General features: G+C 43.2%; 1 protein-coding gene across 2 annotated transcripts in view; it reads right to left on the bottom strand.

The window, feature by feature from the left end:
- The window catches only part of MICALL2 (MICAL like 2), a 62820-nt gene that overhangs the window by 15015 nt on the left and 33836 nt on the right, over window positions 1-13969 (bottom strand). Inside the window, exons 5-11 of one of the 2 annotated variants that reach the window (XM_083153082.1) lie at window positions 13275-13435; window positions 12686-12807; window positions 10098-11570; window positions 8650-8906; window positions 8073-8166; window positions 5920-6077; window positions 2216-2413 (exon numbers count right to left, since the gene is read on the bottom strand). In XM_083153082.1, coding sequence (XP_083009208.1) covers window positions 2216-2413; window positions 5920-6077; window positions 8073-8166; window positions 8650-8906; window positions 10098-11570; window positions 12686-12807; window positions 13275-13435 — 2463 coding nt within the window. The remainder of the gene's footprint in view (window positions 1-2215; window positions 2414-5919; window positions 6078-8072; window positions 8167-8649; window positions 8907-10097; window positions 11571-12685; window positions 12808-13274; window positions 13436-13969) is intronic. The other variant, XM_083153083.1, reaches the window with a different exon arrangement.

Below are 13969 nucleotides of genomic sequence, written 5' to 3'. Positions count from 1 at the left end.
TCAAAACTACAGGGGAGTGTTTGTAATAAAGGCCAATAACTAATGTACACAGATGCAGCTCATATTCCAGGTGGACCCATACTAGGCCTTTGAATTATTTAATAGAGCAACTTATGCCGTGGATCGCTGAAATGCGATGATATGCAAAGAAAATATGTTCTACCCTGCTTTTTTCTGTCTTTAATACACAATTCTTTTTCATAATTTAGCAAAAAATAAAATGAAATAAATACATATTTATGCAATATGCGACATGACATCTCCAGTCTATTTCCAAAACGAGCTGTTGGAGTTCCAGAGAAAAAAGGTGCGGTATAGGGTTCAGACAGTCGGGATCCCGACTGGCCGGACTCAGACAGCATGGCGAGCGCAACAACGCCCCTTGCGGGCTCGCTGCGGGACCCCCACGAGGGAGAATAGCCGGTGGCCGTCGGGAACCCGTCTGTCGGTATTTTAACAGTCGGGACCCCGTCCGGCACCCAGAGAAAAAAAAACTATGGTAGTGTCAGGAAAAACACGCAGGCATGCCCAAGCATTTTAGGGGAGGGTGTGTGATGTCAGCAAAAGACCGGATAGGACTGTTGTATTCATCCCAGCAGCCGAGTAAGATTGGTTGCTAAGGGGAAACGTCTCCACTGCTCTTTATTTCCACTCCTTGATACATGAGCAGAACAAGTTTGTTTCTGTAACGTTGACACCCAAAAAAAATCGAAATCGAAATAGAAAGGCAGTATCCACAATAGGACAGTAGGACCGCACGTAGCTACAGATCACAGAGGAATACAATGATGTCACTATTCTGACATATCTAACAGATCAGATTTTCTGCACTGTAATAGGTCAATAAACGAGGGTTGTTTTTGGTGCATCAGATATGTCCAAATTTGTTATTCATAATTGTTTGCCAACATTGGCCCATATTTATCAAAGCTTGGAGAGAGATAAAGAGGAGAGAGATAAAGAGGAGAGAGATAAAATAGTCTATTCATGTAGCAGTGAAGGTATATGGTCACTAGGTCGACACTCCTGAAGGCCGACATGGGCTTAGTTCGACAGATCATCAATTCAACACATGCATTAGGTTAGCATGGGCTAGGTCAAAAGGTCGACATGGGGTATTTTACATTTTTTAGCCGACATGCACCGACAGGCGGTTTTTCATGCCCTACCATCCACTAGCGCGTGGTGGGAAAATAATGTGCATATAGCATGGCAAGCGCAGCACTTTTTTTAGTGTCCATGTCGACTGTGTCAACAATCGGGATTAAAAAAAACTATGAAACCCCATGTCGACCATTTGACTGTCGACCTAATGCATGTGTCGACCTAGTGACCTGTCGAACTAAGACCATGTTGACCTTCAGGTGTGTCGAAGTTGATGCATGTCAATTTTCATTGGTCGACCCAATGCATGTCGATCATACTACTGTCAACCCTACGACTCATTCCCAGCAGTGAAAAGCCCTTTATAATACTCCTTTCAGACATACCACCCAGTATTGTAAACCCGGTACAATCCTGGGTTTTTAAAAATCCTGCGTCTATTGCAGGTGCGTAGGACCCAGGATTTTAGTCTACTAAAATCCTGGGAATACCCTTTCAGACATACGCTAGTCCTGGGATTATGCACGTGCACGTGAAAAATCCCGGGATTTTTGCGTATGTCTGAAAGAGTTATAAGTGGTAACTAGACTTTTCACTGCTTCGTCCTATTTATAGAAGGTGTTACCATGGAGAGATCTTAAGAGTCTCCCCACCTGCTTTCCGGCTTCTCCGCCCCCTTTTGGGACACAGGCCAATCACTTACCTCCTCTCTAATATCTGCACGCCCTTTAGTGTCTGTAATGCACTGCTACGGATAGATCTGGTTAACTGCTTTAACTCAATTTGTCCCAACAGCCCTGGACCCCAAATTTCCCACCTTTTACACCTCCCTCCCCCTGCTATAGTAAGGTAGATGACACAGAGCTGGTGGTTTACAATAATAGGCTGCTATATCCACATTCCTTCACATAATCACATTATTGGAAACGTGAATGGAGTACTGATAGCATAATGGAAGACTTCACACGGATGTCCTAGTTTTTGCATTTAAAAATGTGGATGCTCTGAGATGACACTTTTTTAAGAACATACAATACAGTCCCACATTTGCCTCGGCCATAATCCCCTTGAGTCAACCAAGTTAATGAACACCAGCAAGTGCACACAGTACCTGTAGTAGTCTTGTCTGAAGTGAAAGGATCTTTAGAAGCGACTTTGTCTGTTGAAAAGTGAGAGCGCCATGTGGGTGCCTCTCCCTCAGTGACCACAGCGCCATCTTGCCACTTTTGCTCAGGTTTCGGCCAATCGTTAATTAAGTCTAATTTGGCAGGCAGAAGCTTTTTCTTTGGAGGTATTACATTGGCTGGCTCTGAAAAAGAGGCAGAGTTTTTATTTAAACCATAGAAAGGGCAAAGTAAAAACTTAAATGTGTTACTACAAAAGGCAGACAAAGTTGTAAAACAAATATCTTGACACACACACAAAAAAAACCTCATGCACGTATAAAGTGGGTCTTTTTCGCATGGGACAGCTGGTGAGTGGGGGTAGGGTGGTTCCATTTGAGGACTTACGCGGGAAATGGAATTTACCGGCAAGTGATTTCTGGCGCTATCTACAAACCCGCCATTTTCTGTCATCTCTAGATCCCAATATCTCTGGATCCCCTTCTCTGACCCCCTTTGAACTTTTATGCTCATCTGAAGAGCCCCCTTCCCACCCTATATCCAAGATTTACAACCTACTATTAGCTGACGCTAGTCATGATCTCCCCTGCTTCACTAAAAAATGGAATAAAGACCTGAGGACTGACTTAACAGATGCCAAATGGGGAAAAATCCTCCACCTTGCTCATGCATGCTCCCCCAGCATACTGGTAGTGGAGACACAATATAAATTACTGTCACGGTGGTATAGATGCCCCGACACTTTATCTAAGATGGGGCTAGGCATACCAAATATCTGTTGGCGTTGTTCCTCAGGCCCCGGAAATCCCTTCCACATTTGGTGGGACTGTCCCTCATTACAACCTTACTGGAATAGCGTCATCTCTATCTCCACAAAGATACTAGGTGAAACGGTCCCCTCAGACCCCCTGTTTTGGCTGTTTCATTATTCGTCTGGATCCGTCCCAAGATACAAAAAATCCCTCTTATGCCGTCTAAACAATGCGGCAAAGGCAATTATACCTGTGCGCTGGCGATCTTCCTCTCCTCCAACAATCAAAGAGTGGTTCCATAGAATAGATATGTATATGGACATGGAAGATATAGTGTCCTCTGCTGCAGAAGACTACGATTCCTTCAGAGACACTTGGGCTTCATGGTTAACCTTTAAAGAATCTTCCTCGTATAAGACAGCACTGGAATCTACCCCCTCCTCACTACCTTAGCATCTTTCTGCTCCAGTTACTATATCCCCAAGTTCTGACATATGTACACTATCTTATTTGTATGTGATTTGATTGTAATTGCTGATTTGTATCGGATCTGCCCCTCCTCTCCAACCCTCAACTTTACCCACTTTCTCCTCTTCTTCTCCCTCGCCTCTTCATGCTTCCCTTCCTAATATGTTTTTATGTTACATTACATGATGACGTTGATGGTATTATCTTGCTGTATCGTAACCTTGTTTCCTATACCCCAAAAATTCACAATAAACATATTTTGCTCTAAAACCTCATGCACACACACACATGCCATGAGATATGCAATGTTGTGTCTGAAAACTGCAAAGTATGAGAGGGCCCTCTGACTGAGAGAAACCTCCCAACAATAATGGCGGAAACACATTTCCTGATACCTGGAACGACATGTTGACACAAGCAGAAACTCTTAATTTTTTTGTGAAATGTTCCCAATAATATTCAAAAAATTAAAGCAATTTAACGCTTTGCATTATGGACATAAGGCGTCGGGTAAATTCAGTTATTGTACAGAACCCAAAGATCACAGCAATGCTACAAAGCTACAATCTTATGATTTTAAAGTTTACCTGCCCTCCCCCCTACACAGTGGGGGCAGTCATTTGCAGGCTGAACTAGTTATGAGTGCACAACCTTGCACCTCACTGGAAACTTCAGACATCACGGAGGCACAGGGTACAATGTGCCTCGGGGATATCAACAGTTCCTAGTTTGAGAGAATGTATATAAACCTCTATGTCACTTTAAGATCATAATCCACACGCTGACAATGCAGATGTAAGGGGTAAAGTACATCGCTAAGGAGCATGCATTACAGCACAAACACACAATCACCGTGCATGCGAGTTTCTATGCAACCAGCTCACCACAAACGCCTCAGGAGAGACGACTGCACCTCAGGGAAGACTAGCTTTTTTTCAATCTACTTTTTCAACTGAGTTTGCAAAGAAGTAATAAAAACAACAACAAAACAGTAGGGATATTAGAAGACAGAACGCATAGGAAATAAGTACAACACAAAAGGTTGTGAAGCCAATGAAAAAAAAGCAGTAAAGCGAAAATGGAGAGACAGCTGAAAGATAGATAATAAAAGAGAATGATTAAAACAATACAAAACACATCATAGGACTACAACGCTTCGATCTATGTAGGGAATTTTAATGTTGCCACGGGAGACGTAATTCACCCACTATGACATGTAGATGTCAACTGATCAGGTGAATTTCCAATGTAAGCATTTGCTCTTCCTTTCAATCACAATGGGATGACACTACTTCACCTTAATTAGGAGTAAAATGAGTCTGCAGGAATTGGCAATGATTAGGAAAGATTCCTCCTTACCATAACATAAGTCACAATACTTATCAGCTCGCACGAATGACCAGTAATAAAAGAGGTAGTGTTTGGCCAATTTTGAACAGATAAATGATATTGTTATAGAAAGAGGTGGAGAAAAATGCAACTACATGCTTATTCAGACCTGATCACAAAGCTTCTTATTTCTCAAATGGGAGAAAAACAAGATGGGGCAGATGTATCATGTGCAGGAAGAGTTAGATTTGGGTGGGGTGTGTTCAAAATTAAATCTTAATTGCAGTGTAAAAATAAAAGCAGCAACGTGTTTACCCTGCACAGAAACAAAATAACCCACCCAAATCTAACTCTCTTTGCACATGTTACATCTGCCCCATCTGCAGTGCAGCATGGTTTTGGTCATTTGAGAAAAAAAGCAGCTTTGCAATCAGGTCTGAATACCCCCCTCCATTTGTAAGACAGTATTCTTTGTGCAGTTCCTCTGTATTACCTCCATCATCCCTCATGTTTCTCCTTACATGTGTACATCAGGGCAGCTCAACAATCGTATGGAACAGTGAATATGAAACAGAGGAAATACACAAAGGCAAAATCTACCAGGGTGCCTGTATCGGCTCCCCCAAGTAGCTGGACCCACAATCCATATCTGCAGGGCCGCTGAGAGGTATGCCGGGCTCCGGTAAAATTTTGGGGGCGTGGTCTAATCAGGGAGACGTGGCCACGCCCCCAAAATGTTTAGATGGGGGGGGGGGGGGGGGGGGAGTAAACACACTCTAAAGTCGAAGGAGGAGTGTTATCACCACCACATACCCCCCTCAGCAGCACACACCTACAGAATGTACTCTGCTGTGCTGACAGCAGGCTCAGCATTACTCTCAGGGTGTCAGTGAGATGCTCATACTGAGCCTGTCATCAGCACAACACATGCTGTAGGTGTGTACTGCTGCTGCTGAGGGGGGGGGGGGGGTACGGAGGGGAAAGGGGTGGTCAGACCAGGGCCCCTATGGGCCCCTCCAGCAAACCTGGGCCCTGGTAATTAGTACCCGCTCCCCCCCCCCCCCCCCTCTCTTGGCGGCCCTTCATATCAGTTGATTCAATCTGTCGTTGGCATATTTTAGTCTTTTAATTTTTTTTTTTACCTGTGACCACTAGGCTTGGTTTAACAGCAGGTACTTTTGGTGGAACTGGGTTGTTCTCTTTGCCAGCAGGGCTTGGCACAGTAACAATCGTCGTGGGTTTCTTTTCAGCAGCGGTGGTCTGCGGTTCTTTTGGAGTAGGTTTGGCTTCGTGCACAGTCCTATGTCAAATACAATAAGCATTTGCAGGGTGAAATAGGCTTTGCTCCAGCATCTGCAGCATTCCGAAGCAGCAAGACTTAATCTTACACAAACCCCGCATTACAGTGACAAATAGGAGGCAAAGAAACGGGTTTGATTTATGTGGTCGGGAAACAGGAATCGCCTTGGCTGCAGCCATAACCCTGTAATAAACGATCTTGTTGCACCCAGGCAACAGCTCAGGAAACACTAGTGCCAGATCGTTCTGTAATCCAGCAGTCAGGGGATTTTCCCAGGCACAAGCTGTAAACACACATATGACAGAGCTGGAAGTGGCCTGGAGTTAATCTTTCCAAGTTATAAAACAATTTTACATAGTGAAAGATGACTCAAACACAACTATTTCCAACAAGAGGCCTCGTGCAGAAACTCAAAGGGCGGTGTGATTAAAAACCGCAGCCTTCTATTATATTGTATACTGTAGGTGTGTAATGTGCTAACAAATACAAGTATTCCTGTATTATGTCCCGAGTTTCAAGGAAGACTTTAAAAAATGCAGTTTTACAAATCCAGGCCCATGTCACATAGATAAAAGCCCAGAGTAATATAAGAATTACAATGTAACGTAATATTATATTACACTATACACCTGGTGTTTTCAAGTCCTGTTCTCAAGAACCACCGCAGGTTATGTGTTAATTAGGTGGGTTATAATTAATTAGGTGGGTGGGAGCTTCTGATTTATACCCCTTTTCCAGAGCCAGTAAAATCCCAGCTTTTTGCACATGTACACACATCCACGTGGGATTTTTGGCAGCGGAAAGGAAACCACCCAGTCTCCGACCCTGCTCTAATGCTGGGTTAGGGACCAGACCTTCAAATTTGCTGGGTGATAAACCTGGCAATTTCCCAGGTCAGCAGGGACAAAGGGATTTTAATCTAGTTTGCTGGATTAATAAGTATCCCACCTGCTTCCACACAAACATTAATCCTGAAAACATGACCTGCTGGGGGAACTGAGTTGAGGTTGAAAACTGCTGCTATACACAATGGCTCTATTTGATTTTAACAGAGAACCATTTCACAGCAGTATTTAGTATTGCTCTTAGCAAGGAGTCTTATTGCCTTTTACCTTTCCAATATTAAAAAGAGGATGAAAAAGGGAAGGCTGGCCAAATTCATAAAAACAAAATATCTTCAATATACCTCCTCTTCCCAAAATCAGGGGAGAGAAAGTTATGATCCCCATACATTTGTGCGATCGGATACGATGCGACATCACATCTGAAGTGCTTTTTTCCAGCATCCGATGTCGCATGCGAACCGCCATGACACATATGGTGCTGGAAGGGGGCTGGCGGGTGGCAGTGTAGCAGAGACAGCAGTGGGCAGCAGGAGGGCTGGCGGGCAACAGTGTAGAGGAGCTGGTGGCAGGAGTACTGGTGGGTGGCAGAATTTGAAAACATTACAAAAGACCAGGTGGCCCTCTGATTGGCTGGGAGAGCTCTCTCAGCCAATCAGAGGCCTCACATTCAGGCTTAATTTTAAGGATATTTTAAATTGCTGGAGAACCAGGTATCAGATCACTGGTTTTGCAACATCAAGGTTTTAAGTGTGGAGTTTCCCTTTAGGGCAGTGATTTTCAACCTTTTTACCTTGCGGCACACTAAATAAGATTTGAAAATTGCCAAGGCACACCATGAGATCCCCACAGGGCAAAAAATATTGGCCACCACAGGAAAGAAATCAAACCTATTGGCCCCCATATAAAAAACAATCACACTGGTCCCCACAGGTAACAAAAATAAAATACATTGGCCCATTACATGAAAAGAAGAAACCAGTAAATTACAGTTGACCTGGTGGTGGCTGTAAATTGGTTTGGGCATCTCTAGATCTGGGGGCACACTTGAGAACAGCTCAAGGCACACTAGTGTGCCACGGCACAGTGGTTGAAAAACACTGCTTTAGGGATTTCCCGTATACCAGCAATAATGCCCCTCCCTGGAATATACCTGGAAAACGCTGGTTTCTTGTCAACCGATTTCAACATAGACCTCCAGTCTTCCGGAGCTTCTGATTTTGGCACGGTTGTGGCAGGATTTTCTGCTGCAATAAATAAAACCATTCATTAAGAGGAACCACACTTCAAAGCAAATCATCAGACCAGGAAGGAAGGAACACACTAAGGGGGGTATTCAATGTGCCGCCGCTATTTCCAACGGGAGAAATAGCAGCGGCCCCCTATTCAATGCTGTCTTTAGCGACAGCATTGAAGCGGGATCACGGCAGAACGAGCCCGACTAAGCTTTTGGGCCCGTTCTGCCGATAAAGACCGTGGATTGTCGCGATCCCGGATGCAGATCGACAATCCATGGCCACGCCCCCTTTGCGCCGATTGGCAGGCAGGACATTGAATCCCGTCTGTCGTTCAGCTGTCAGGCTGACCGCAAACAGGCCAGGATCACAGCTGTCCGCAGGGATCGACAGCCGTGATCCTAGATTGAATACCCCCCTATGGTGGAATGTGCAGATTACAGTTATTCCCCATAACTAAACCTAGCAGAAGAACTGTAGTCCAAGTATACTCACGCTTTTTAGATGGCTCCTCCACCTTCTGGACTCTGCCTGGGTTTACCACACTTGGCAGTGCTGGACGGGTCGGCTGCTCTGGAACAGAACTCGGCATACTGGGCCCTTTGGAATCGGCGTATGTTGGAGTAGTTTTCGGAGGCTCAGGAATGGAAACAGCAGATGGCAGTTTGCTCTTTCTTTCTTTTGGAACTGGTCTTTCAGGCTCCATCTTTGGTGTGACATTTGGTGTTCCCCTTTGAGGTGGGTCAATTGTCCTTTATAAATTGAAGATATATGACATCCCGATCAGCCATGTTGGTGAATGCAGGATTACAGTTTCAGTGACAAATTATTTTAGGAACGTACAGGCGGTAGAGAGTACATTTTTGGAAACTTTAAATATGAACGTATTTCATACAGTAAGATGTTCCAAGGTAATCCGCTACTGCAGACACACATATTTTGGTGAAGATGGAACAGTCCTTACAACAATCCTTTAACCACATTCCCTTTCAGGTTTGGATTACCAAGGAAATATAGACAATGGGGGAAATTTACTAAAGGAAATTTGTAAAAAAATAGGTGTATTTGTATTTAGAAATACACTTATTTTTGACATTTACTATCCCGAAAATACGGCAATTTGTATTCGTATTGATAGCACATCAATACGAATAGCCGTATTTTCGGGATAGTAAATGTCAAAAATAAGTGTATTTCAAAATACAAATACACCTATTTTTTTTTACAAATTTCCTTTAGTAAATTTCCCCCAATGTGTCAACTAATTTGTATATAGGCCACACACACACACACACACACACACACAAATCTTGGGTTGGAAGGAACCATTACAGTATAAGTATAGCTCAACAAGCAGGTACTATTGCCTTAATACAGACAAGCATTTGGCAATACACTGACACACTTCAGGACATGCCAAGTAACATTGGCTTTATAAAAATAAAAAAAACCAAGGAGATTGGAGGTTGTTCTGTGGATGGATCAGCGGCCCTCGAATACAGGTAGGCAATATGTTATACTAGTAGAAGTTGCTTACTGTTAAAGGTTAAAAATAAAAAATATTTTAGATCTGTGTTCTAACTTCGTTGCATTTTGACACAGTTATTCAGAAAGTGACCAACGGACAATTTACACTATTGTAATTATATCCTGCTTACCAAATGGCTAGTGTGCAGAGTTATTTACTTATTATATTCTAGAAAAATATAAAACACGGATATCTTTGTTATTATCGTCTTTACTGAGATTATATGTGAAACTTCTTCAACGTCATGTATCACCTGGATAATGCAATCTTTAATGTAATGATTGAGGAGGTTTCAATTCATATTGTGTATTTTGTGTCTAGAGTGTACGTTCAATAAAACACATATTGAAAATAATAAATACAAGGAAAACAAAAAACACTCAATGTAAAAAAAAGAGTGGTAAGACACCCGTACCTATTTGTTGTGGATATACTGTTTGGACTCTCTGCTGTTCGGACTGGTGAGAGAGGAGTCGAACCAGGAATATTTTTCAGGAGATAGTTCCGAGCTTTGTCCTTTTCAGTGTTCTCTTTATCCTTCTCATTGTTATTCTTATTCTGCTCAAAGTTAACTTTAACTTTCTCAGTGTTAATTTTGTCCTTCTCAGTATTGAATTTAACCTTCTCATTGGCAACTTTGACCTTCTTATCGTCAATTTTGATGTTATCATCAAATTTAACCTTTTTATCGTCAACTTTGACCTTCTTATCGTCGACTTTGATCTTCTTATCGTCGACTTTGATCTTCTCATCAAATTTAACCTTTTTATCGTCAACTTTAACCTTCTTATCGTCAACTTTGACCTTCTTATCGTCAACTTTGACCTTCTTATCGTCAACTTTGACCTTTTTATCATCAATTTTAACCTTCTTATCGTCAACTTTAACCTTCTCAGTGTTCACAGGAGTGTGTGGTGTCACATTAAAAGCCACAGACTTTCCCTGCCCATTGAATACAGATATTTTGGGGGATTCTCGACCCGATGGAGATGGATTTGCTGTTGTTTCCGTTACAGGTTTTACCTGGAAGAATGCGTCCCGAGCTTCCTTATTTTTTGAAGTTAAAGAAATCCAAGGCTTAGGATTTGTGCTATGTTCCTTTTCCTCCTCTCTATGAGCGGGTGTCCTTGCAGCTGGCAAAGGAGACCCACTTGGGACATTATCTGAGGTGGCGTTTATTTTGCCTTTTTGGCTAATTTGGTCTAACTCTTTCTTAGCTTCCATTTGAAAGGAGTTATTCTGAGGCACAGGAGAGTTTCTATTGTCTATATTTCCCTTTCCCGTCTGTAAATAACTTGGGGCTGGACTTGTGGCTTGCTGTACATGGGCAGCGCTGCCTGACGGATTAAAGACTGTCCTGTCCTTATTTGCCCCCCAATGATTATGTGCAGGTTTGTTAAGCTGTTCCGTTACTCCAGAACCATTCGAGAGATTAGCATTTGCTTTATTGTTACCATAAAATCCAACAGCGGTCCTGTTTGTAGGTTCAGGACTGGTTGTGTTTGCAGAACTTGGACCATCCTTGATGATTGCGGAGTGAAATTTGTATAGGTTATTATCAGGCTCCTGAACTGTGATATTAGTAGGATTAGTCTTGTTATTATTGACAAATCCAGCAGCAGTCCTATTGTTTGGTACCGTAACAGGGGCGTTTGTGGTGCGTTGCCAGGCATTGTTAGTGGTGGTGTTGCTAGGCCGTGTAGTTGCAGTTGGACTGGCCGTATTACCTCCTACAGAAGACACTACAGGACTGTATGGGCCAGAAGATGTAACGTTGTTTATTATTGGAGAAGGAGTGTGAGAAGAATGATGTTTGCAGACGAGAGTACCAGGCTGGTCTCCTAGTTTATAATTACCAGGCTGCAGCGTCCGTGTGCACTGTTTACACCTGAAATAGTCCAAACATAAGTTAGTTTTAAAGCCTTGAAAATGTACACAAAAAAAGTACAGACTGGCAGACAGCACCCAAATCTATTATATAATGTCTAAGATTTTGGTCTCGTAGATGTGCAGGTCTAGATGAAAGGAACCCCCCTCACTGGCTACTTGAAGAGAGAGAGATAAGGGGACTGGAGGTAGGCCGGGGAGACAGACATAGTGGGAGGGTAAATGAGAGAAAGAGATGGTGGGTAAGGGAGAGATAAGGGATATATACACAGACTGGAGGTGAGAGAGGAGAGAGATGGTGATTGGGTCAGACAGATGGAGAAATAGGGCTTGGGGACAGAGCTGAGAAACACAGTGGACTGACATCAGAGAGATATTGGAAGAGATAGGGGAGAGAAAAATAGATGGGTGGACAGATGAGAATGACAGAGACAAATAAAGGGAGATGTGACGTGCAGATGAGGAAGGGAATCGGTCTGATATGAGAGAGTTAGAGACATAAGAGGGAGTAGGGGGTGAGAGAAAAGATGACCGATGAGAGTTATGGGGGGGGGGGGGGGTGAGAGCAGCAAGTGAGGATAGGGAGGTCAGAGAGAGATGAGGGAAACAGGATAAAGGTATAAAAATGTGTAGGTGGTTGGGGTGAAAGGAGTGGTGGTGGTTGGGGGGGGGGGGGGGGGGGATGGATCAGGCACTATTGTTAGTGACCCAGTAAATATTGGGTCACAAAATATTAGTTTTAAACTAAAAAGAATCATGCAATATTTTACACAAAGGTCTAGGCAGCCTAAGTCAAACATACTTCTAAAATGGGAGGGTCCAATTAAGTGTACTTAAGTTGATTGGGGTTCAAGTGCACAAACTTACCGGCCCCAGGCTGTACCACACATCTCACTGACTGAACAGGTGTCTTATAATGGATTCTTACAGCTGGCAAGTTACTAAAAGTCTTCAGTATATCAGTGATGCAGCCAATTCAACATACGGAGCCTGTGAGAGGCTGAACAGCACGCTCAGACCCTTCAGTTACTCCACTGGCCACTGTAGCACATACAGTATGTACAGAACACATTGTATGGCAGACATCTCTGTTCCTTCCATGTACAGCACACCTACCTGAAACAATTCCTGTGATACAGCTTCCCATCAGCCATGTGCCTCTGGACCAAATGCACATGTTTACCACACACAGAGCAGTTGCTGATTACTTCACTATTTGGATTAATTTCTCGAACGCCCTGTAACGATATAAAGGGTCACACACCTAGAAAACTTGTCTGCAGTCAACATTAATGCATTGCTTCAATTCAGATAAAAAACTAAAAACGTAGATGAAAAAAGAATAACACATTCTACGTCTGCTTCCTTTGACCCTGTGGACAAATCTTTCTTAGGACATAAATAACCAATACTTTTCCTCTGAGTCACCACTGCCACATAGGGGACGCTATAAATAAAATTCATTAATCACATGCAAACACGACAATGAACCTGAAGTATTTTTACATGGCTATTTGTATTACAGAGCTGATCAGTTGAAAATAAAACCAATTATATGTAAATGCTTATTAAATGGGAGAATCCCAAGCTACAGAACCAATATCTCTCAGCTGGCCAGTGGTAGAGGATGATGGGATCTGTAGTTCGGTAGCACATGAATGGACACTGTAGCTGCTGGCTGTCATACACAATGAATAACACTTACTGCTCTAACAGGAGCGTTTTCAATAGGTGCCGGGCTTCTCTGTGGCGGTTGCTTCACGGGTGTCCTTTCAGGGCTAGGGGCCACATGGTTGGTCATCTTCTTACCAGCTGGCTCCTCAATGGTGTCTGGCGGAGGACGTTTCACTGCTGATACACCTCCAACTGGAAAAGAGAAACATGTGCGTTAATAAAACAATATCTGAGGTAAAAAAAAAAAAAAAATTCTCATCAGCTAAGCTGCAAAATTCTGGAATGGTAGCAGGATAATTGGAATCATACACATTTATAAAACAAAGGCCTAACCTTAGAAGGACCATATACATATAAACGAGAATACTAAAGAAAAAAATGCAGTTTTGGGGGGTTTTACTGCATTTTGAAATGCACTGAAGCCCCTTCCACCGCAGCTCCGATGTAAGGGGGTACGTTCAAACTGCTGTACGAGGAATCTGACGCGGATCCCTCCCAGCATGCCCTGCAGTCAACTGCTACACTGTGCATACTCAACTCGACTTCCCCATTACAAACAAGGAAGTCCAGGCGGCTGCAGGGATCTTATCAGGAGAGCTGCCCTTTGCATTGCTCACCACATATGTTAGTCCATATGCGGTGAGCCTCAGCGCAATGGGCAGCGGGATGTACCGCCGCTGCTTGGTATATCCTGCCCAATATCCTTTTATCCTTATATGGTGCCAC

This window comes from Crinia signifera, chromosome 7 (genome assembly GCF_055691185.1).
Source record: "Crinia signifera chromosome 7, ASM5569118v1, whole genome shotgun sequence".
Taxonomy (NCBI): Eukaryota; Metazoa; Chordata; class Amphibia; order Anura; family Myobatrachidae; genus Crinia; species Crinia signifera.
Note: the sequence above shows the minus strand (reverse complement) of the source record. Positions and strands in the feature narration are given on the sequence as shown.